The sequence below is a fragment of the Peromyscus eremicus genome, chromosome 15 (genome assembly GCF_949786415.1).
Source record: "Peromyscus eremicus chromosome 15, PerEre_H2_v1, whole genome shotgun sequence".
Lineage (NCBI taxonomy): Eukaryota > Metazoa > Chordata > Mammalia > Rodentia > Cricetidae > Peromyscus > Peromyscus eremicus.
The window spans coordinates 17628095-17653016 of NC_081431.1; the positions used below are offsets into that span (position 1 = coordinate 17628095).

The following is a 24922-nucleotide window of genomic DNA, read 5'->3' on the forward strand; positions in this document are numbered from 1 at the left end:
ATTGAATTATATCTATGTATACTTAGAAAACTTAACATGACTATAATTTGACTATCATAGGAGACTAATTGTTAATCTGTATTTCTTAATTATCCATCACAATCTAAAGAGTTACATAAACATAATACCTCAAACGAGAGTAGAAATATATATACAGTAAAACAAAATCAACTCTAAATTTGTATCAATAAACTAAAAATACATAGCAATGTAAAACATTTCTAAACAAGTTGTTGTTCTCTAAAAGTAAGTTCATTAATCTACCCTTTCATCCTATCATTTCTATATCAGTCAGGGGATACCTGGGCTTCCAAGAGCTCTACCTTCCCTGGAAAGTGAACCTAGAGCTAAAAATAATGTTAACAATGGCCGCTACCCATCAGTCTGGCTGGTTAGGGCTTGCTCAGTTCACAAGGCAAAAATGACATGACAATTAAGTCCCCCCCTTATTCACTCTGGATTTTGAAACAGGATCTTGCTACACAGCCCGGAGTAGTCTGGAAATGACTACATAGCCCAGGCTAGCTTCAGGCTCATGATGAACCAGCTGCCTCACTCCTCTAGGTGCTGGGATTTTAGGCACTTACCACCATGGCTGGCTGAAAGTAAATACTTGTTACATATATTTTGTAGAACAAATACTACTGAATTTGTTAGGTTTGGCTCCTTCATTTATGAAATTAGTTAAAATTCAGAAAACCAAAGACTGAAATTTCAAAACCCAATAGTTTTCATTTTTGAATACTAGAAATAAAACTTCTAAGCCCTTGTTCATGACCATTTTTGTTCTATTAATTATCCAGGGTACCTTAAATCCTATATAACTCATTCATCTCAGGTGGCATTAATGCAGTGGAAATATAATATAAGGCACTGTGTACATGTCATTAATTAAATTTTGTCTAGTAGTTACAAAGTACAAGAACAGACAAAATTCACTTTCACAATATATTCAATCCAAAATGTAATCACTGTAAAGTAATTATTTGTAAGGAAATTTACATTGTTTTTATTCTTTGAAAATCTGATGTGTGCATTACACTTAAAGTCCATTTCAATTTGAAGTGTATTTCAAGAGCTCACAAGTCACATGTGGCCAGGGATGTTCATAAAACATCTTAAAATCCCTCTGGTTCCCCTGTGATAACCCACTCCATGTCTACCCTGCATATTTAATTGCTATTGGAATGAGTCCACCCCTAAAATTTTAAGTCACAAACATCTTTCCTGTATGTAAGGGGAGGTTGCTGGGATGCCATTACGTAGTTTCTTTATCAGAATTACACAGGCCTCAATAGTGCTCTGACTTCTCATTTCAACAGATATCCACCAGTATAATGTTGCACCTTTTATATGGACATGTACAGATCAAATAAGAAAACACAAGCTTTTATATAGCCCTGTTAATTAAAATGAAATAGATTTTCATCATAGGTTCCTCCCTCTCCCAGCACTTCCTATGGATTTAATATAAGATCCTTTTCATTGTATTTGGAAGTGTTAGGAGAGAGGAAAAATATAAGTGGCAGTTTTGGCATTTTAACTGACGAAGTTAAAGTGTGCAGTTTAGTTTGTGAACGCACTGGTGGCTAAATAATGTTGATCTCTTTCCTGGAAGTCGGTTAGTAATGCGGACCATGGGAGACCAGCTCCCACAATCAGCTCAGGGTAATAAAAGGAATGCTTCAGAGTAGTAAGGGAGAGGAAATTTTTTAATCTGAGGGTAATTAGAAATAAATTCTTTATTTTTATTTTTAATTTTGTTTTCTGTGCAATGGGGTGAAGGTTTCAGATCCTCTGGAAGTGGAGTCACAGACAGTTGTGGGCTGCCGTGTGGGTGCTGGGAATTGAACCCATGTCCTCTGGAAGAGCAGCCAGTGCTCTTAACCATTGAGCCATCTCTCTAGCCCCAGGAATAAGTTTTAATCTACCTATAACTGGTGAAATAAGGAAACACACGTGCTTTCTGATGTCAACTTTCTCTTTTATTTCATCTTAAGAATGGTCTCTGACTCTTTCTGTCTCCACACAGCTACATATATCCACACTGTTGCACATAGCTGCATATCTTTATATATGTATATCTTTTCACATGGCTACATGCTGTGGGATGTCTTTCCGTATGCTGTAAATATGTGTGGCTTCTATTGGATAATAAATAAAGCTGTTTTGGTCTATGGCAAGAAAGCTTACAGCCAGGTGGGAAATCTAAGCAGAGATACAAAGGGAAGAAAAGTAGAAGTGGGAGATGCCAGCTGCCACCAAAGGAGCAACAAGATGCCAGCAGACTGGTAATGCTGCAGTCATGTGGCAACATATAGATGCATAGGAATGAGTTAATTTAAGATGAAAGAGCTAGATAGCAAGAAGCTGAGACCATAGGTCATACAGTTTATAATTAATATAAGCCTCTGTGTGTTTACTTGGGTCTGAGCAGCTGCGGAACCAGGCGGGACACAGGAAAGCTTCAAATTACAAATGGTGCCCAAACGTGACCGCAAGAGTTTCCACCTAAAACCTGAGAGAACTTACTAAAACAGAGCTAATCACAGCTTCTTAGTTCATATTTCTCATGGGGGCTGTGGTACAGAGATGCTGCTTTACAGAGACACTCTGGCATTCAAGCTTGAACACAGCATGGTGGATTCCTGCCACAGTACACAGAGGTGTCTCTAAGCCACTCAGTGCACTGTGTGGTGAATTTAACTTTGGCTAATACAAAAAAAGGGGTGTGTGTGTTTCTGGGCTAAACATTGCTTGATGGAGACACAGACCCACTGCTTCCCAGAGTTGGTGATGAGCATGGCTCCCAGGGCTGGTGGTAAGCATACCTCCACCATGTTAAAAAGCTGAGAGAAGCAGAGTCAACAGCCAAGGCTGTTGCATTGGTCCTAGCCACGTAGCTTAGCAGTTTAAAATCTCTCTTGGTCAGAGAAAGATTATAGATTCACAATAAGAAAGACTCAGATGGAATAAAACTCTGAACAGTTTACATTGTGTGTAAAAAGGCACATAGGCTTGAGAGAGAGGGAGAAGAGAAAGGATATAGATAGTCATAAAAATAAAATAAGGTCTTAAAAAATAAAACAATATATAAAAAATATAATAAGCCACATAAAGATGGAAATTACACAGCAAATCTGGATTGTGTTGTCTTTGGGATTTTTAACTGCAAAGACACATTTGGTTGTAAGGGCTACTAAGTTAAACCAGCATGTATATTTTAAAGGTATCTTGACTTCAAAATTTGGATCTAAGGATATGTTGCTTTGGAAGGAAGCTCTGCTTTTGTTTCCACAGGAAGCAAGAGGCTGTGGATATGTTCCACGTTAAGATGGATCAGATTTGATCAAGCAAGACCTCCTGAACCTTGACAGATGGTATCTATCAACAAAGGCTATAGCCAGTCTTCTCAGGACTTGACCATTACCTTGAATTTTCTCAGGATCCCCATAAGATTAACATCACCCCCAATCAGTAGGAAGTAGCCTAGAATACTACGTTCATATTCCCAAAAAAATGGATTATGAATGTTTGTCTTTGTTTAGGGGTTTGATTACAAATTGTTATTGATCATAGTCAATTTCTTTCTAAAAGAAGGTAGGGGGAATATGATATAAAAATGTAGGAAATAGATAGGATAGGATGAAAGGGTAGATTATTGAATCTACTTTTAAAGAACAACAACTTCTTTGAAATGTTTCACATTACTATGGATTTTAGTTTATTGATACAAATTTAAAGTTAATTTTGTTATACTGTCTATATATTTCTCCTCTTGTTTAAGGCATTATGTTTATGTCACTCATTTAAAATTGTAATGTATAATTAAGAAATATAGATTAATAATTAGTCATTTATGATAATCAAACTTATAATCATATTAGTTAAGTTTTTTAGGTATACATAGATATATTTCAGTTAGGTAGGTAATCATCAAATACTTCAAAGACCTACAGAATATGGCATTTGAAATGTTTTAAGAACTTTGACTTTTCTGGACATTGAGACATGTCTGCTCCTGGCAGCACCAATGTACTTCAGAGAAGATGATGAGCATCGAAGAAACTCTATATGGAGTTTGCTTTCTTTAGCCATTTGGGCAAGAAACTGCTCTTGCCTGGACTGCTTGACAACATGTTGTATAAACTGGACATGCAGGACCCATGGGAAAATGACCACTGAACTTTGCCAAAACAGGGCAAGATGGTCCTAAAGGTTCCTGCTTCACAGAAGAGAATGCCAGACATTCTGCAGGACACAGGGAGAAGTGACTGATGAACTCTGCCAATAGGCAAGACAATACTTTGAATTTCCTACTTCACTGAAAAGTCTGCCAGAGATTCTAGACCTTTAGGTTGAAGATGGATGCCCCAACATTACAGAGGAACTTTGGATGACTGTCCAGGCAGCCAGATATCTCTGTCATTTCTAGAATTATGGAAGTAATTCCATATGGAAGTATGGAGTAAACAGTAAGGCACTTCCTGTTTACTCAGGTAATATTATATCCTTCAGAGGTCTTTGATGAAGACTAGATAGTTATAATTATAGTTCTTAGTCATGATAAAAGGTAAATTAGATATGAAACTTTAGACTCACAAAAATAGAATAGAATATTTTCTTTAATTTTGCCAAATACAAATAGACTAGATATTGTAACTGTAATTCTTGCTTGATAACTGTTTTGTTATAGTTTTACTATGTTAAAGTTAAAACCTTCCTTTCTGATTAGACAGGAAAGGGGAAGTTCTGTGGGATGTCTTTCTGTATGCAGTGAATATGTGTGGATAATAAATAAAGCTGTTTTGGCTTATGGCAAGAAAACTTATAGCCAGGCAGGAAATCCAAGCAGAGATACGGAAGGAAGAGGGTGGGAAGCGGGAGAGATGCCAGCTGCTGCCAAAGGAGCAACAAGATGCCAGCAGACCAGTAATGCCACGGCCACGTGGCAACATATTGATTAATAGGAATGGGTTCATTTAATTTGAAAGAGATAGCTAATATAAGCTAAAGCCATGGGCCATACAGTTTGTAATTAATATAAGCCTCTGAGTGATTATTTTATAAGCAGCTGTGAGACCCGCAGGTGAGAAAGATGCATCCAGAATGCTGGTCAAGGCAGGACTGGAGGAACTTCCGACTACAGCTACATTTCTTTCTTTCTTTCTTTCTTTCTTTCTTTCTTTCTTTCTTTCTTTCTTTCTTTCTTTCTTCCTTCCTTCCTTCCTTCCTTCCTTCCTTTCTTTCTTTCTTTCTTTCTTTCTTTCTTTCTTTCTTTCTTTCTTTCTTTTTCTTCCTTCCTTCCTTCCTTCCTTTCCTTCTCTCTCTTTCTTTTTCTTTTCTTTTCTTTTTGTTTTGTTGTTGTTGTTTTTTTGTTTTTTCGAGAGACAGGGTTTCTTTGTGTAGCTTTGGAGCCTTTCCTGGAACTTGCTTTGTACACCAGGCTGGCCTCAAACTCACAGATATCTGCCTGCCTTTCTTTTACATACATTTCTCTTCTACATCTCTTTTCTATACAGCTTCATCTTCCTTGCGTCCACAGTTAACAAATCTCCACACAGCCATAGCTAAACATCTCATTTACATAGCTCTTTCTCACCGTACAGCACTTTACACAGTTCCTCGGCACAGCTCCTCTATGTAGCAGCAGCTCTTTCACACTCATTCACACATCTTTCTTTTACATTATTCTCTCTTACATTACTCACTCTTTCACTCCCTCCCTCACACTTCTCTCATGCTTCTTCATCTCTCACTCAACACACACACACACACACACACACACACACACATTCCCTCACATTCTGCAGCAGCTCTCACAGAGCTCTACACAGCCACCTCTGCTGTGGGATGTATGGCAAATGTGTTGCTAATTAATCAATAAAACACTGATTGGCCGTTGGCTAGGCAGGAAGTATAGGCGGGGCAAGGAGGAGAATAAAGCTGGGAAGTGGAAGGCTGAGTCAGAGAGACACTGCCAGCCGCCACGATGAGAAACAGCTTGTGAAGATTCCGGTAAGCCACGAGCCATGTGGCAAGGTATAGATGAAAGGAAATGGATTAATTTAAGCTATAAGAACAGTTAGCAAGAAGCCTGCCACGGCCATACAGTTTGAAAGCAACATAAGTCTCTGTGTTTACTTGGTCGGGTCTGAGAGGCTGTGGGACTGGCAGGTGAAAGAGATTTGCCCTGACTGTGGGCCAGAAAGGAAAACTTAAGCTACAAATGGCGTCCAACGTGGTGGCAAGAGTTTCCACCTAAAATGTGAAAAAAGATTCTAAAACGGAGCTAAAAACAGCTTCCTAATTGTCTCTCTCAAATGAGCGGCAGCTGCTGGTTTGAGCTATTGGCGGGTTCCTAGCGCATGTGCTTGATCTGCAGTAGGGCGGAAATGAGGCCTCTGCAAGTGGCACATTAAGCTGCATGGTGGATTTAGACATTGCTAGTATAAAACAAAAAAAGAAGTTTCTGGACTACATGCTGCTTGGATAAAAGCATAGACCCATGATAGCTCCCAGAGCTGGTGATAAACGTAGCCATGTTGGGAAGCTGAGGTGGGCGGAGCCAGCAGCCACAGCTGCTGCAGTTTAAAGCGATAGATTCACAATAAGACAGATTCAGATGTAATAGTTTACAATGTGTGTAAAATATACGTAGGCTTGAAAGAGACAAAAAAGGAGATATATAGAGTTATAGAAACAAATATATAGTTTTAAAAAATAAAGTCTTTAAAGAGACAGTAAAGTTAATATAAAAAATAAGCCACGTGAAGATGAATATTACACAGAGAATCTGGATTGTGTTGTCTTTGGTATTTTTAACTGCAGAAAAACATTTGATTGTAAAAGCTGTTGAGTTATGCCAAAATGTATATTTTAAAGATACCTTGACTTCAAAATTTGAATGTAAGGATATGTTACTTTGGAAAAGAGACTCTGCTTTTGTTCCCACAGAAAGCCAAAGGCTCTGGATTTGTTCAAGATTAAGATACATCAGGTTTGACCAGCCAAGACCCCCTGAAAGATCTCCAATGACACCATGGCCCAGATGATCCAACATCCAGAATGGTTTGAAGGCATCTGGCTCAGACGATACAGCCTCATGGACTATTCCATAATTCTAAAATTTTCTTTGTTTCCCCATAAGATACAGCGCCCCCTTCCAGCAGGAAGTAGTAAGAGAAGCTACGCCCAAATTCCCAAATTATATGTAATTTTACTTTGTTAAGGTTAAAACCTTCCTTTTTGAAAAAAAAAGGGGGAAGTGCTGTGGGATGTATGGCAAATGTGTTGCTAATTAATCAATAAAACACTGATTGGCCGTTGGCTAGGCAGGAAGTATAGGCGGGGCAAGGAGGAGAATAAAGCTGGGAAGTGGAAGGCTGAGTCAGAGAGACACTGCCAGCCGCCACGATGAGAAACAGCTTGTGAAGATTCCGGTAAGCCACGAGCCATGTGGCAAGGTATAGATGAAAGGAAATGGATTAATTTAAGCTATAAGAACAGTTAGCAAGAAGCCTGCCACGGCCATACAGTTTGAAAGCAACATAAGTCTCTGTGTTTACTTGGTCGGGTCTGAGAGGCTGTGGGACTGGCAGGTGAAAGAGATTTGTCCTGACTGTGGGCCAGAAAGGAAAACTTAAGCTACACACCTCTCTCCACACTGCCGCTGCTGCTTCACAGCCAAACTCTGGACAATTACGAGTTACATTCTCAGGGTCCTACTCATACTCAAAACACAAGATAAGTCATGTAGTTTCTCTTAGGTTAGTAATGTCACATTGACCCATGCACGTAGCTCTAGGTTGGTGAGGGATCCCAGACAGTAAGTAAACAGTTGGCTGAACCTTGAGCCTGTGGCATCAACTGAGGCTGGGACTATGAGCAAAAAAGTCAGTTACTGAGAAAGTTACGTCTAAAGTTGAATAAGCAAAACAAAACACCTGGAGAAATGACCTCATGTATTTGTCTCTAGAGGCAACCAGCCTGCTTTGAATCTGCTCTGAAGTCTAAAGTTAGCTGTCTGTGTAAATGGCTGTCTTTGTGACTGAGAATCCTATGTCAGTCTGAGTAATGTAAAATTTCCTCATGTTGTTTCAACACATCAAAATTACACAGCTTCAACAGAAATCATAACCTGACCATCCACAACTCTGAGTGTGCCCAAAGATGTAAAACACACCACCAAAGGGCTGTGGAAAGCACGCCACAGCTGTTCTTATAGGGAGGTATAATGGTGGCACATGAGAAACTTACAGACAGAAAACAACCGATTTCCACAGCCAGTGACCCCAAGGCCTTTACAGGTGGGGCTCCCCATCAAGGAGTTATACATCTGGTGGGTCGACTCGTCAAACACTAGTTGTCACCTGCTGTATACTCAGCAGGTTGGTACCTGCTCCTTCATCAGCTTCTCCTCTCCCTGGGGATGCTACAAAAGTTACAAATAACTTACTGGTCCAGACAGCGCGGTAAGGACGATGCCTTCTCCTCCCTGCTTCCTTCCTTATGTCAGCTCTTTAAAGTGTTAATGTTGAAATGGATCTGAGGGGTGTACAGACGGATTATGGCCCTGGCTTTGACTTCTAGCCCTGGCCCCTCAAAAAAAATTATAGAGCATTAATTGACTCTAACCTTTAACTTTTCCTTCTCTTGATAGATAACTCCCTTCCTGGTTTTGAGTTTTTTTTCCTCCCCGCCCCCTTTTCCTACAGTTTAAGAATTATGCTGTTTGGGTGAACTGCTTTCTTTCGAGCTCTGTACCTATTTATCTATAAATTGACAAAATATTGACTTTGAGAAAGTCATTTTAGGAACTAAAATCATTCCTTTCCACTCATTACAGATTCAACTCCATACACCTAGTGGACAACAAGAGGGAACATATTTTCTGGAACATACTGTCCTAGTTAGGGTTTCTATTGCTGCAATGAAACACCATGACCAAAAAGCAAGTTGGGGAGGAAAGGGTTTATTTGGCTTACACTTCCACATCAAAGTTCACCATTAGAGGAAGTCAGCACAGGAACTCAAATAGGGCAAGACCCTGGAGGCAGGAGCTGATGCAGAGGCCGTGGAGGGGAGCTGCTTACTGGCTTGCTTCCCATGGCTTGCTTCCCATGGCTTGCTCAGTCTGCTTTGTTATAGAACCCAGGACCACCAGCCCAGTGATGGCACCACCCACAATGGACTGGTCCCTTCCCCATCAATCACTAATTGAGAAAATGCCTGACAGTTCGATCTCGTGGAGGCATTTCCTCAGCTTAGGCTCCTTCCTCTCTGATGATTTTAGGTTGTGTCAAGTTGACACACAAAACTAGCCAGTACACACACAGAGAATATTTGTAAAAATGTATCACTTAGTTAGCCAACATATTTCCAAGAACAGACACCATGTGGACACACTCTGTGGTTATACAGCTTCAGTCAGAAGTTATTACAAAGCTGGGTGTGGTGGCATTAGTTCCAACAATCCGAGGGTAGAGGCAGCTAGGTCTCTGAGTTCAAGGACAGCCTGGTCTTCACAGTGAGTTCTAGGACAGCCAGGGCTATGTAGACACCCTGTCTCCAAGCTAAGCAAAACAAATTATTACAAGAGAAGAAAACAAAATCCTTACATGTTTGGAATTTTAAAATAAACTTTTAGATCTGGGCATGCTGACATACACCTGTGAAGCTGAGGCTGGAGATCATGAGTTCAAGCCCAGTCTAGGCTAACGAGTGAGATCTTGTCTCAAAAAACAAAAACAAAACCACTGCTCACAAGCACATTGGTAAGTAATTCTAGGGTCATAGAGAATAATGTAACGAGGTGTAACCGAACAATGTTATAAGAGAAGCTGATATTTTACAGAATCCTCTGAGGAAAGACATGGATCCAAAACCACTAGTTAACTGTCTGAAGATCTTAGAATTGAATGTGGTAGTGTATGATTCTCATCCCAGCACTCAGGAGACTGAGGCAGGAGGATCAGCCTATGCTATAAAGTGAGACCCTGTTTCAAAATCAGAGAAAATGAGAGAAAATGTGGGTGAGCTAGACAGAGAATGAATATCAGAATAAGTCCACCAATATAGAAAGGATCTTTTTAAAAAATGCAAACAGAAATGTATATAATACAAAACAGAGGCACAAAGATGAGTATGGAAAGAAAGCTTTTGACAATGACTGATGAAGATGTTTAAAAGATACAATTAAATGATTTTAACCAAAAGGTGTCATAATTAGAGATAAAGCAGTTATTAAAAAGACAATCACTGGGCCAGTGAGATAGCTGTCCATGTTAGGGTTCTACTGCTCTGAAGAGACACCATGACCATGGCAACTCTTATAAAGGAAAACATTTAACAGGGGCTGGCTTACAGTTCAGAGGTTTAGTCCATTATCATCATGGTGGGAAGCATGGTGGCATGAAGGCAGACATGGTGCTGGAAAGGTAACTGAGAGTGCTACATCTGGATCCTAGGGCAGCAGGATGAGACAGTGAATCACTGGGCCTGGCTTGAGCTTCTGAAACCTCAAAGCCCACTCCCAGTGACACACTTCCTCCAACAAGGCCACACCTACTCCAACAAGGCCACGCCTCCTAATAGCGCCACTCTCCATGAGCCCTTGGGAGCCATTTTCTTTCAAATCACCACGGTGGCTCAGCAGATAAGCACTTGCTGTACAACCCTGACAACCCAACTTCGCTCTCTGGAATCCATGTGAAAAGCCAGATGCAGTAGCTCTCGTCTGTAATCCCATACTCCTCTGTAAGATAGGAGGCAGGGACAGAGTCAACTGGAAAGCCCCAACACACAATGGTGACACAAATGATGACAAGGGAGGTCCTGTCTCAAACAGCAACGACACAAGGTGGAAGAGAGAACCGATTGGTGGTGACTCCTGTCTATAATCTCAGCACTTCAGGGGTTAGGCAGGAAGACCATCATGATTGGAGGCCAGCCTGAACTACATCATAAGTCTGAGGCCGTGTGTGTGTGTGTGTGTGTGTGTGTGTGTGTGTGTGTGTGTGTGGTCTCAATTATATAAGAGTTTTCAAAAATTACATCTTACTAAAACAGACTGAAGAAGAACAAAACCCCTAAATATTTGTACAGCTACCAGAGGATATAAAGCAGTTGTTCAAGATCTCACTCAAAACACTGGGCTCTGAGGCTTTCTATAGGCATGCTATTAAAACTTGCACGGAACAAACTGTCCCAGTCTTAGGTAGACACTTTCAAAGAACAGGAAAAGAGGTAACATTCTGTCTTCACAAGTCTAGGGTTACACTAATAACAAAGCCAAACACACTGAGCCTGTTGATGCTTGCCTTTCATTCCAGCACTTGATAGGCAGACACAGGCATATTTCTGTGAGTTTGAAGCCATATCCTGGTCCACATAGAAAGTTCTAGATCATCCAGGGCTACATAGTGAGACTTTGTCTCAAAAGAAAAGGAAAGGGGGTGGGGAGAAGAAGGGGGCTGGAGAGATGGCTGAGGGGTTCGAGTCTATATTGCTCTCACAGGACTGAAATTCATTTCCCTGCACCTGTACTGGGCAGCTAAAAATTGCCTATAATTCCAGCTCCAGGGGATCTGACACCTCTAGCCTTTGTGGGCACTGCACTCATATGCACACATGTCCCCGCACATATATAACACATACATAAAAATACATGTCTCTTTTTAAAAGCAAACTAAACAGAACAAAACTCAAAGCTCAAATACATAGATACAAATATCCTAAAGTAAATATCTGTAGACTGAATTCAATAAGGCAGGGACACAAACAAACCAGGACAAGGTGGATTTATACCAAGTAAGGAACTGTTAACGGAATTAGGAAAGTCTACAGATGACACACACCACAAGTATTATAGAGGCAAAAACTCATACAATTGCTTCAAGAGATAGAGAAAATGACAAGCTTTCATGTGAATTCACAATGAAAAAGGGTCTTTGCTGGATGGTGGTGGTGCACGCCTTTAATCCCAGCACTCAGGAGGCAGAGGCAGTCAGATCTCCGGGAGTTTGAGGCTAGCCTGGTCTACAGAGTGAGATCCACGACAGGCTCCAAAGCTATAGATAGAAACCCTCCCTGTCTTGAAAAGGCAAAAGCCAAAAACTAAAAACCAACCAACCAACCAAGTGTCTTTGATGTAAGAGTCCGCCTGCCTAGTGATAGGACACCTATCCTAAACTCCGTGCGGACGATGCCGGCTCAATGGGGAAACAAGGGCTGCCATTCCAACAGAAGTCTTGAGGAAGAGAAAGGTCACTTGGAGGCTCTGGGAAAGTCAATGAGAAAAACAGAGTAAAGCCACAGATTGAGGAGAGGGCTGGGGGCAAAGGTCAACTGCAGAGCAAGTGCTTAGCATGTGGTCCTGGGTTCACACCTTAAAGGGGGGGGGGTTACGATGTGTAATATTGTCAACCTAACAGAACCTAGAGTCATGTAGGACACAAACTTCTGGGTGTGATGTGAAGGAGTTTCCAGATTAAGTTAATACAGGTAGTAAGCCCCACACTAAATATGGTTAGAAGAGTTTTATGGAGAGAGTACGGGGGCATCCTTACTAGATAACAAGAAAGAGAAGTAAGATGACCACCAGTGTTTGTCTCTTTCTGCTTTCTGGCAGAGGACGCAATGTGCCCAGCTGTTGCTGCCACGCTTCCTACCACGACGGGCTGAACACTCACACTGTGAGAAAAGAAACTCTTACTCCTGTAAGCTGCTTCCCTCAGGATTTCTGTCCCAGCAGCAAGAGTAATAATGACTCCTGAGGAGCAGAGAGAACACAGAATCCATTTCTGCAGAATATATAAATGGATGCAGGATGCTGATTCAATAGGAAAATGTAATATCCCTAAAGATGTCATTTTGAATCGTTGCAATTTTCATTTAAAAAAAAATCCTAGAAGAATTTTTCATGTAATAGTTGATAACCTATTTTCAAATTTATGTGACTGTGTACAGGTCCCAGGGTGACTGAGGCTTCTGGCCATAGTGTGGGGACTCTCCTGGGAGCCATCCAAGTTCATGACCTGGTAGCACTAGAATGTAGGATGCGGCAATAGGCATATACAGCAGTGGAACAGAACAGGGCATTCAACCCAGAAACAGACCCAAGTCCACACTGAAGATTTGTGTGGGACAGACACCATATGTCCAATCAATTAAGGAAACAGGGATGCCGGGCAGTGGTGGTGCGTGCCTTTAATCTAAGCACTAGGGAGGCAGAGCCAGGCAGATCTCTGTGAGTTCGAGGCCAGCCTGGTCTACAGAGTGAGATCCAAGACAGGCACCAAAACTACATAGAGAAACCCTGTCTCTCAAAAAAATCAAACAAAACAAACAAACAAACAAAAAGATACAATTCAGATATTCTGTGACAGCCCTGAGAAAAAATGACATTTTTCCCACCAACGTGGAACTGGACTTCAGCATTCCGCTAATCATGAACATAGGTAGACCAGGGATGACTAACTAGCCTGGGAGTCAAATTGTACCTTTCAGTAAATACATTTTTATCTTCATATAACCACACCCAGAATGTTGTCCTCTAGTAAGGCAGAGGTCTCAGGGGTTACAGCATAGATTTTTAGGCTAAGAAACATCTAATATATTTGCTATCTGGTCCTTTAGATATCACTGGTGACTCATCTGGTGTCCAAGACAAAACAAACCAACAAAAATTCAATAGTGCTCACAAATTCCCTGCGTTTACAGGCCATCCTTAATACTCTCATGGGTGATTTATTGTTGGCATGTGCTGAGCGCTCTAAATGTTAAGACTTCATTCAACCATGTCATCTTCACTGTGAAAAGAAGGCTTAAAAACTTATCAGAACACAATATTGTTGCTCCTTCTCACTGATCTGTCCCAATGGCTACTCTTTTTTTATATTTAATTTTAAAAATTTAAGAGAGTTTTTGTTTTTAATGTGTGTTGTTTTGCCCGCCTATGTCTGTACACCATATACATGCAATGCCCGCGTGCGACAGAAGAGGGCGCTAAATCCTCTGGTACTGGAGTTACAGAGGTAAGGAGCGGGTTAGAAACGCAGCAGCGTCCTCTGGAAGAGCAGCCAGTGCGCCTAACCACGGAACCACTTTCCAGCCCCTGAACAGGATTTTTAATTAAAAAGTTTTGTTTGTTTGTTTTCTGTTTGTTTGTTTGTTTGTTTTTACTGAGTTTAACTGTTTAGCCCAGCTTTGCTTTGAATTCTTGGCCCTCTGAGTTCTGGGGCTCACTGTGCACCAACATGCCAGCCTATGGTCACTCTTTTTGTTCCTTTACCTGTCACAGGACATATAAGAGAACCCCTTCCTCATTGTAAAGAAAACTTTACAAGCGTTTGATTTCTTGTTGGTCGTGTTGAATATTAATTTGGGGGGACTTATTTTCATACAGCATACTCGAAGATTATGATTTTTCTGGTTAAAGGCGCGTTTTTTGTTTTGTTTGTTTTGGTTTGGCTTTTCCAGACAGGGTTTCTTTGCGTCTTTCCTGAAACTCACTCTGTAGACCAGGCTGGCCTTGAACTCACAGAGATCCGCCTGGCTCTGTCTCCGGATTGCTGGGATTAAAGGCGTGTGCTACCACCGCCCAGCTTAAAGGTGCATTTTAACCCTGTTGAAACCTAAAATATTTTGGTATCCCTTCTAGCTGGTGATTACTGAATAGTGAACAACAAAAGCAACCAAACCTGCATTGAGGATCTCTCAGGAATTCATAGCATCTTCAGTCTCTAAACCAGTACTTGGGAATTAATCTCTTTACGTTTATACAGCATTTCTATTCTAGTAAATACTCTCTCCCGAATCAGTCCGCTTCAACTTCTTAAAATAAGTCAGAAGTAAAATGCCCCTCCCTAGCCATCTCTGGTTCTCCTTTGGGGAGGCACAAGGGTACAGCTACAGGGAGAACTTAAGAATCCATAAGGAGCCGGGCGGTGGTGGCGCACGCCTTTAATCCCAGCACTCGGGAGGCAGAGCCAGGCGGATCTCTGTGAGTTGGAGGCCAGCCTGGGATACCAAGTGAGTCCCAGGAAAGGCGCAAAGCTACACAGAGAAACCCTGTCTCAAAAAACCAAAAAAAAAAAAAAAAAAAATCCATAAGGAGACGGGGTGGGGAAGCGGGGGTTGGGGTGAGGGCTGGGCATCAATCCCGAGAAGCAAGGTATGGGGAGGATAGGCTCAAAATACATCATCTACTTTCATGTAAATGGCCTTACGTATGTATGTATATCTATCACCCATCTATCTATCATTATATATAAGTAACTTTTTTTTTTTTTTTTTTTTTAATGATCTAAGGCATCCACGTGAGAGTACCACCGCCCTTCGGCAGAACCCGGCGTTACAGAGGGCTGAAGGCACCTCATCTCTAAAGATGAGGCGCTCCGGCCATCTGCTGGGGAGCTGGGGACCAGGCAGGGGTCTGCAAGGCCAGTGGCCCGGGATGCATCTTTCTACCTCCACAGTGCGGAGCCGCTGCTGCTCAGCCACCACAGCAGCACCGTCAATTCCCGGACCGACATGGCGCCAACTCCACCTCTGAGCAACCAACCGCCTCTGCAGCGCCACCCGGGTTAGCACGCTCTGGGGTCCCGGGCGGCTTGTGCACGCGCAGCGCCGGAGAGAGTGAGTGCGCGTGCGCATCCACTGGGCGAACTCATAAATACACCCAATTTGCAGTACAAAAACTCCACCTTGAAGAATCCGAGTTGGCCCGATAAAAGAGAAATTATAGATGATTCCCCCCCCTGTATATAGTCTCCTGTAGCACAGACTGGCCTCACACTCTGTGTAGCTGAAGATGACCTTGAACTCAGGAACCTTGAAGCAGAAACCATGAAGGAATGCTGCTTACTGGCTTGCTCCCCTTGGCTTGCTCAGGACTACCTGCCCAGGCGTGGCACCACCCACGATGAGCTGTGCCCTCGAACATCAATCGTTAATCCAGGAAATGCTCCACAGATGTGCTCATAGGTCCTCTGATGGAGGCCATTCCTCATGTTTTCTTTCTCTCTTCCCGGGTGACACTAGTTTGTGTCAAATTCACGAAAGCTAACCAGCACAGTATGTATGAGACCCTCAAGTAATTAATAAAAATATCACATCTAATGCCGGGCGGTGGTGGCGCACGCCTTTAATCCCAGCACTCGGGAGGCAGAGGCAGGCGGATCTTTGTGAGTTCGAGGCCAGCCTGGTCTAGAGAGCGAGATCCAGGAAAGGCGCAAAGCTACACAGAGAAACCCTGTCTCGAAAAAACAAAAACAAAAACAAAACAAAACAAAAAAAACCACATCTAATTTTAAAAATAGAACAAACCCATTTTTCTTATTTTCAAGGGGGAAAAATGGACAGGAATGAATGCCATGTGTGTTCCTGCAATTAAAAACCAAACATGTATGACAGCATTCTTGCTTTCAAAGAGTTTGTAATCTTGTGGTACAATTGAGACAAACTCAGTTATCCTACAGCATTATAACTTGTTTCCTGTCGAAGGCAGCAATTGTATCTTTATTCTTTTCCATGTCACCATAAGCAGGAAACGCAACTCAGCGTTGCTAGCAGATACACCTCTGCCGTTGAAGCAGTCACTGAAAAGAATCTGGGGAGGAGGATAGCAGTTAGTGAGTTTATTGATTAAATGGAAAGACACGATCCTTTGGAAGGGAGTCAAGTGTGGCAGTTAAGAGAGGAGAACATCTAACAGCTACATGTGCACTGGAGGTCTTGGAGCTAGTTAATCCACAACTCAAGTTTAGTATTAGGAAAGTGTGGGCTGGTGTGCTTTTCTTATCCATCGAATTCTATCTCCGAAGAGACTGTTTTGAAAGGTGTTCATTCCAAAGATGGGAGGAGAAAGACCACTTACCCAAATCATCATAGCCAGATTAATGAAAGCAAGCTTTTTTTATTTGTGTATACAGACTGCCTCCCCCTGAGGCAAGGTTTGAGAGATCAGCACTGGACATGAGGAAGACAAGGTTTTCATAGCTCAGGGGTAGGGGGCTTCCAAATGGGGGACTTGGTGGCAAACTAGTCATGTTGTTTTTCTTTGTAACTGTGGCTGCCTTTTAAAGCAATGGCTGTCCTAATCAGCAACTGCAACTCTGCCTCTACCAGCAGCGATTGGCAGCAGGGGCCGCAGCCTGAAGGAATTCTGGTCCCTCAGGCACTGGCTCTTTCAAAGCTACAAGGGAATTTATCTCTGTCCATCTAAAAAACTCAAGATTCAGAGGTTGAGGTGGAATTCTGCTCGCTCAGAGAAGCTGAATAGCAAGTAGCTGATTTCTCCTTGCTGACATCTCCCAAAAAGCCAGGCATCCTTCTCCCAGCCCTCACTTAAAAGCCCTTCTCCACCTGGTTCCTCCCTACCACTTCCTGTCAGCTAGTTTTACTCAACGGAACAAATGTAATAGGTCTTTGCATTATTAAATAAATGTTCCAGAGCATAAACAAAAGTGAACACGCCTTAAAATAATACTCTACCACATAGTCAGGGTTACAGGAGCAGAGCATAAGCATAACAAGTGACTCCTAACAACTTCCTGAAACAAAGACATGGTTGCAAGGTGGGCATAACACGGTAGTCATAACAGCAGGTAGTCACAACAAGGTAGTCATGGGTGGTCAAAATAACCTTTTGAAACTAAGGTAGGGTTGCAAGATGGTTATTATACTCTTTGAAACAAAGGTATGGTTGCTGTTCCCTAGAACAGGCAGTACAGAACCATTTGTAGTTAAGGGTACAGGAGGGGCAGAAACAGAGGTTTAATCATAATCAGGAATGAACCTAATTTGTCTTCACTATAAGATGGCTTTGACTTTTAAGCCTAAGATAGAGGCAGGCTGGTTCATCAAAGGTACACTGTGATGACTTGCAGGTGGACAAGGGAGTGCTAGTAGAGATAAAACTTTGATCAAGGGCAGTGGTGGTGCACGCCTTTAATCCCAGCACTCAGGAGGCAGAGGCAGGTGGATCTCTGTGAGTTCAAGGCCAGCCTGGGCTACAGAACAAGATCCAGGAAAGGCCCTAAAGCTACACAGAGAAACCCTGTCTCAAAAAAAAAAAAAAGGGGGGGGGGATCCTGGAAAGTCACCTGCCTATGGAAAATCTTTCAAAGATTTCCCAGTGTCCTTAGGGTAAAAATCCAAGTCCATAGTGTGCTTGAGTTATTTCTCTTTAGGGGTTGGGGATTTAACTCAGTGGTAGAGCGCTTACCTAGCAAGCACGAGGCCCTGGATTTGATCCTCAGCTAAAAAACAAACAAAGAAACATTGATCAAAGGGATCCTAACTCTTCGTGACATAATAGGTTGGACTTAAGGCACAGTTCATTAGCCATTTAACCATCTCATTTGTAGGGCTCAGAAATGGAAGCGCTAGTAGCTCTGGTTAAAGTTGACATTCCTGGGTGTCAGCTGAAAGATGAGTGAGAAAGGAGACAGACAAGGCCATGAGGGACTTCAGACAGTGTAACACTTTAGTTGGGAGGAAAACCTGCAGGGGTCCTGTAGGGGTCAGAGACTGCTATCTGCTTACTAGCTGGGATTGTTCCAGGGAAGGAGGTGAAGGGGAGGGGGGTAGGAGGGGAGGGTGGAAAGGGTGCCTTTCTTGGCCCTCAAATTTGCTTTTGCTAGGACTACCAAGTGAGTAGTCAGAATGTTAGATGATTAAGAAATATCATGAAAAAAAAAAAAAAGTCAGGTGGTGGTGGTGCACGCCTTTAATCCCAGCACTCGGGAGGCAGAGGCAGGCAGATCTCTTGTGAGTTCAAGGCCAGCCTGGGCTACAGAGTGAGATCCAGGACAGGTTCCAAAGCTACACAGAGAAATCCTGTCTCAAACAAACAAAGAAACAAACAAACAAACAAAAAAGAGAAATATCGTGTATGGCCAGTCCTTAACCGGGAGTGCAGCAGGAATCCAGGAAAACAAAGACCGCAGTTCTATAGTGCTAACCGACTGTGGTTTCAAACAAACTGATACCATGTAACCCAAATGGAGGAACTTTTCAAATGGCAGGGCCATGGCTAAAACAGGCAGAACCAGGACAAGTGGAGAATCATCTTTCATGTCTCCACTAGTGATCTTGTCTCAGTGTGTCACCGTGCCCAGCAGTCTTAGTATGTAATAGGTTCTCAAGGTTTAATGATCACACAGTACACAGACAGGTACAGTGAGAACCGTTCACTGTGGTTCCAGCTTGGAATCTAAGCAGAGGCTGGCCTGGTCAGTACGTGAATAAGAGAAAGAGCAAATGCTGAAGTGCCTTCACGGGCGCTCCAAGACCATGACCGTATACCCACATCGGGGGACAGTACACAGAACATGATTCTATTCCATTTCTATGTGTTTGTAATGCGGGGTATCAAATCCTGGGTCTTGCATATGCTAGTAAGCAATCACCACTCTACACCAGTGAGCTACATCCCCGGTCCTTTATTATTAGTGTTTTTCCAAAGCATTTTTTATCAAAACTTTATGTCACAGTTAATTTGGGTTGTAAAGAAAACATTAGATCAGGGCTGGAGAGATGGCTCAGCAGTTAAGAGCACTTGCTGCTCTTCCAGAGGACCCGGATTCTCTTCTCGGCCTTATTATCAGACGGCTCCCCACCACCCTTACTCCAGCTCCAAGGGACCTGATGCCCATTTCTGGCCTTCATGAATGCGCGCGCGCGCACACACACACACACACACACACACACACACACATTAAAAACCCGTATTTGATAGTAGGCATACTCTGGCATCAGCCACAACTGAAACACCGAGAGCAGAACATACAGGAGCACAGAGGCGTACTGAATCTGCAAACACATTGCCCATTTCAATCCCCATTAGAGCAAGTTAAGCCCTCTATAAAAGTCTGAAGGCCTGTGGGGAATCACTCAGTGGTAGAGTATTCGCCTCAAATTACAAGGTTCTGGATTTGATCTCCAACACTTCAAGAGGGAAAAAGCAGGCGCGGGGGTGGGGGGAGACAGGGAGAGAAATTCTTTTGTAGAAAGGATGTATTTCGTTTTATAAAATATGGTTGTGAGGATCAAAAAACCCCAGGTACGTTACGGATATGACGTGGGTAACTGACTCAGCTCTGCGCCTCAGGTACTGTAAAACGAGAAGAGTTAGGACTTGAGCTCTAGATTTCCTAACGTCCTCTACTTTGACTGCTTTTGAGTTTGCACTTTCGGTCTTTTTTTTTTTTTCAGTTCTATTCGGCTCCGTTCGAGCGCCCATGTATATTCTTAAATTCCCGTCTGTGTTTTGTAAAGGTATTTCCTTCCTTAGCAAAACCAAGTCTTTAAACACAGAAAACAAAAATTGGCTTTCACAGACCGAAGCAGGTAGACCGGGACACCATGGCGCCGCGCCTCAGCCACCTCCCAGCACTGCATGCTGGGAGTTGTAGTCCCACACCCGTCACGCCCCTCACGCCCCTCACGCCCCTCCGCGCCTCTTGTGTTTGAAAGCCCCAGGAGGGACTGGTGGGCGGGGCGCGGAGGGCGGGACTCTGGCTTGGCCCCGCCCTCTGCTCGCCGCTCTCGCGCGGTTCTCGGCCGAGCCGCGCGCCAGGCCGGAGAAGGGGTGTGGCCTGGGCCCTGGGGTGGCGGCAGTTGAGGCCGCGGCGCCTGCGGGCGGTGCTGCGGCTCCGGCCTGCGCCAAGTGGTCCCGCCCCGAGCGGGCGGCGGGGCGCGGGGCGGGGCCTGGCGGGAGGGTGGAGGCCCGCGGGGCGGGGGCGGGGCCGGCCTCTGGCTCCTTCTTCCTCCGCATGTGGCTGGCGGCCGCAGAGCAGTTGGGTTCACGCTCCGTTCGCCCGCCGCGTCTCCTCAAGGCTCTTCTGGCCTGACCGGAGCCATGTCGATCTCAGAGAGCAACCCGGCGGCCGCCTCCCTGCCCAACGGCGACTGCGGCCGCCCCAGGGCGCCGCCCGGAGGGAACCGGGTGACGGTGGTGCTGGGCGCGCAGTGGGGCGACGAGGGCAAAGGGAAGGTGGTGGATCTGCTGGCGCAGGATGCCGACATCGTGTGCCGCTGCCAGGTGAGGGACGCCGGGCCCCGGCCGGGGACGCCCGGCGCGGTGAGGTGTCACCTTGAGGTGCGCCCCTTGGGCTGGGAGCTGCGGGGGGGACCCCTGCCCTGGGTCTCGGGGGGCGCGAGTGGACGCTCCGGGTGGCTCTGGAGGAACCTGGAGGATGTGCGACGCTCGAGCTGCATTTTGGGGTCTGGGAACCGGACTGGCGGTTCGCTGCGGGGCGGAGTTGAGGGGGCTGCCGCCCGAGGCCTGCTCCCGACTCCGGCAGTGACCGGGTGAGGACCCGGCGAGGCCCACCCAGCGGGGCGGCCAAGGGAGGGTCCTTTTCCCGAAATTCCCAGAAATCGAGACTCACCACTGCCCCACCTGCAGGCCCCAGGCACGCAGAACCTCCTCCTTCGGTCCACTTTGTTGACATCAGAGTCCGCCACGGCGCTTTGGGACTGTGTTCAGGGTCCTTTTTTTTCTCTTTCTCTTCTTTGTATCCCGTAAATTCATATTTAGGGGAGATCTGTTTTTACTCATTGGACACTAAAGAAGGAAACCCCACTCTGTTGAAAAGTGAGAGGCAAGTAGATTCAGAGATTTCAAATTGGATATTTAGAAGTATTTACAGTGTTTCGGTAGCATAAAAAGTTGACTTTCGGGAAATCGAGTGCTTCCTACCCGGAGACACGTGGTTTTCAGTGTTAGCTTTTTTCCTATTTGTCGTTTGCTTTGAAGCAGCCTAGAGGCGAGGCCTTTGCAAAGGCTCTCAGAAAACTATCTCCCAGTTTCAGAATTCAAACATTTGCAATACCCATGTTCAAAACAAGATACAGTGTTTGCAGTTAACGGCGGCATGTTTAGGTTGTAAGAATATTTTTTTCCTGAAGGTACATGTGTGTTGATGCACACAGGTGGTCTAGGTTAGTCGAGGGACCTGATGGGAAGCTTTCTACCTAAAATTGAATCCCATGCAGAAACAACTCTGTAAAAAAGCTAGACGCTTTTTTTGTTTTTCGAGACAGGGTTTCTCTGTGTAGTTTTGGTGCCTGTCCTGGAACTCACTCTGTAGACCAGGCTGGCCTTGAACTCACAGAGATCCGCCTTGCTCTGCCTCCCAGTGCTGGGATTAAAGGCGTGAGTGCTGGATTAAAGGCGTGTGCCACCACCGCCCTGCTAAAGCTGGATGCTTTGACTTTGTTATCTTCCTTTTTATTGCGCACAGAAACCTACCCCACCTGTGTCTTAGGTGTGCTAACCATTGTAGACCAGGCTGGCCTTGAACTCACAGAGATCCTAGTGCTGGGCTTAAAGGCATGTGTCACTGCCCGGCCTTACTATACATTTGAATAAATAATGTACCTTTTGGGGGAAAAAAAGGTGCAAAGCTAATGACATGACATCATTGGAGCACTTAAGGCCTGTCTTCCAGTTCAGGATCATGGATAGTATTTATAAAGGTGTAGGTGCTCCAGATTCATAAATACGTGTATAGGACTTTTAGTTTTAAAATCAGATGTTGTGTGCTGGACTGAAGACTTAGAGAAGTACCTAAACCCTTGCTGGATAGAAGAAGGTGGGTTTGAGGCCTGCTTGGCTTTTTACTTGGAAATCGTTCACAGGTGCAGCTGCTTTGTAGATTCTAAGGTTGTAGCCATTGTACCTTTTATCCTAAAAGATCTCAGCATATTATACCTTTAAAAAGTTATAGAATTAGTTTGTAGACTGAGGTATTACCATGTTACCAAGAAAGTGTTCTGAAGGGAGGTCATGTATTAGGCTGATCTGATGCCTTTGGAATGTCCAGAGAAATGATTGGGGAGAAGCCATGCTTGGCTTCCAAGTGTTAGCTGAGGCTAGTGGAGAAATAAGTGATCAGACTCTCCACACTTAAAAACTTACTTACTGCTTATATAATCCTTACTTTTTTTTTTCTTGTATGTTTTAAGAGTCCATCATTAGGATTCTTACTATTCTCATTAGCTGTAAGTAGGTAAAAAAATAGACTTAAGCATTTGTTTTTGTTTTCAAGACAGGGCTTCTCTGTGTAGCCCTGGATGTCCTGGAACTAGCTTTGTAGACCAGGATGGCTTCAAACTCAGAGATCCACCTGCCTCTGCCTCCCAAGTGCCACCACAACGCTCTAGCATTTCTCTTTGGTAATTCATTTTTGTAACTGTAGCTTATTTGACCAGCACTAGTAACCCAGTATCTACTTAATGAAGTTCTAGGTTATAACACTGAAGACTGGAGAAAGCCAATGACAGGAAAGGAACTTTGAGCTTGGATCAGTTTTGAGTTTATTTGATAAGTGGAGTTTTAGCCATAAAGAAAAAAATTGTCATTTATAGGCAAATGTGTGGGGTTGGAGAATATTATGTTAAGTAAGTCAGATTTAGATTTAGAAAAGCAGATATGGCTTCTTTTCTCATCCGAAGAGAAAACTAAAAGACAAAGTAGGAAGAACTATTTGGGAAAAGGAAGGGGATTGGATGAAAGAGGCTGAATATGGTCAAAGTACATGATAGACCTGTATGAAAGTGTCCTAATGAAATCTACCATTTTGTCCAGTCCCTATATGCTAATTAAGTATACATTCAAACAGGTTTATAGTAATATATCCCTTGCTATAGTTACACCATCATTTCTCCAGTGTGTTATATAGATGTATATATAAAATGTATCCATATATAACTATATATGAATCAATATATAACTATAAAATATATCTATACTTCACATAGAATCACAAGATAATTCCTTCACATATAAAATGTCACTTGAAAATGTAGTTTAAACGGGGAGGAGGGGGTGACTGTTTGCTAACTAGAATACATTTTTTTATTTTTTGGTTTTTCAAGACAAGGTTTCTGTGTAGCTTTGGTGCCTGTCCTGGATCTCACTCTGTAGATCAGGCTGGCCTCGAACTCAGAGATCCTCCTGGTTCTGCCACCGGAGTGCTGGTTAAAGGCGTGCACCACTGCCCAGCCTTACTATACATTTTAATAAATATGTACCTTTTGGGGAAAAATAGGTGCAAAGCTAATGACATGACATCATTGGAGCACTTAAGGCCTGTCTTCCAGTTCAGGATCATGGATAGTTATTTATAAAGGTGTAGGTGCTCCAGATTCATAAATACATTACTGCTGTGCTGCCTTTAGTTTTAGATCAATGTTTGTTTGTTTGTTTGTTTGTAACGGAAAGGAGAAGAGTAAGTAGAGGACCAGCTGTAGACTGACTCATCCAGGAAACACCTATTTTTGTATCCACAGGACAACACTTAGCTCTGCAGTGGAAATACCAGAATGTCTGAGCCTGTGCCCACAAGAAACTCCTAGTCTAGGAAACTACTGCTGTGTAAATGGATTTGTTGCCAGGGCAGGGCTGAGGAAGGTGGTAGTGTGTGGAAACAAGACAGCACAGAAGTAGCTTGTTAGTAAACCTGTTACTCTTCTCCCCCAATAAAATACTGTATTTGCTTCCTTTATTTTGTTGAGTAGAACCTGCAGAGATGATTTTGTACCAGCCTTATTTAATGGTCTTAGAGAAAGCAAGGGTGGTCTTGATTACCCTGGCAGCCATGGTTTGTCTATGATCAGGTAAAACTAGATGTTCCAAACTTATTAAGACCCTTCAAGGCAGTGAGTGCTGTTTCCTGCTTTCATTATGAGTTGGTTCATAATGGAAATTTAAGGTATGAAACAACCCGAGACTGTCATTTTCACATTTGTGTGTCTGAAACCGAAAGTAACAACCATGGTGAAAGCCAAGTGGATGCTTTGAACTTTCCAAAGATTACCCAAGCACTTGGATGGCCATCTTTGCTAAAAAGTAATGCAGATAGATGCCTTTATGTATTTTCTATCTGGTTGTGTTGTAGTTTAATCAGTA

At 43.4% G+C, this 24922-nt stretch overlaps 2 protein-coding genes across 4 annotated transcripts in view; one reads left to right on the forward strand and one right to left on the reverse strand.

Moving 5' to 3' along the window:
• The window catches only part of Catspere (catsper channel auxiliary subunit epsilon), a 111760-nt gene extending 96155 nt beyond the window's left edge, over positions 1-15605 (reverse strand). For both annotated transcript variants that reach the window (XM_059280086.1, XM_059280087.1), the window contains exon 1: positions 15472-15605. In XM_059280086.1, coding sequence (XP_059136069.1) covers positions 15472-15536 — 65 coding nt within the window. In that variant the 5' untranslated portion in view covers positions 15537-15605. The remainder of the gene's footprint in view (positions 1-15471) is intronic.
• Positions 15606-20725: 5120 nt separating this feature from the next.
• The window catches only part of Adss2 (adenylosuccinate synthase 2), a 31281-nt gene continuing 27084 nt past the window's right edge, over positions 20726-24922 (forward strand). The window contains exon 1 of one of the 2 annotated variants that reach the window (XM_059280436.1): positions 20726-21049. In XM_059280436.1, the coding sequence (XP_059136419.1) occupies positions 20867-21049 (183 nt within the window). In that variant the 5' untranslated portion in view covers positions 20726-20866. The remainder of the gene's footprint in view (positions 21050-24922) is intronic. The other variant, XM_059280435.1, reaches the window with a different exon arrangement.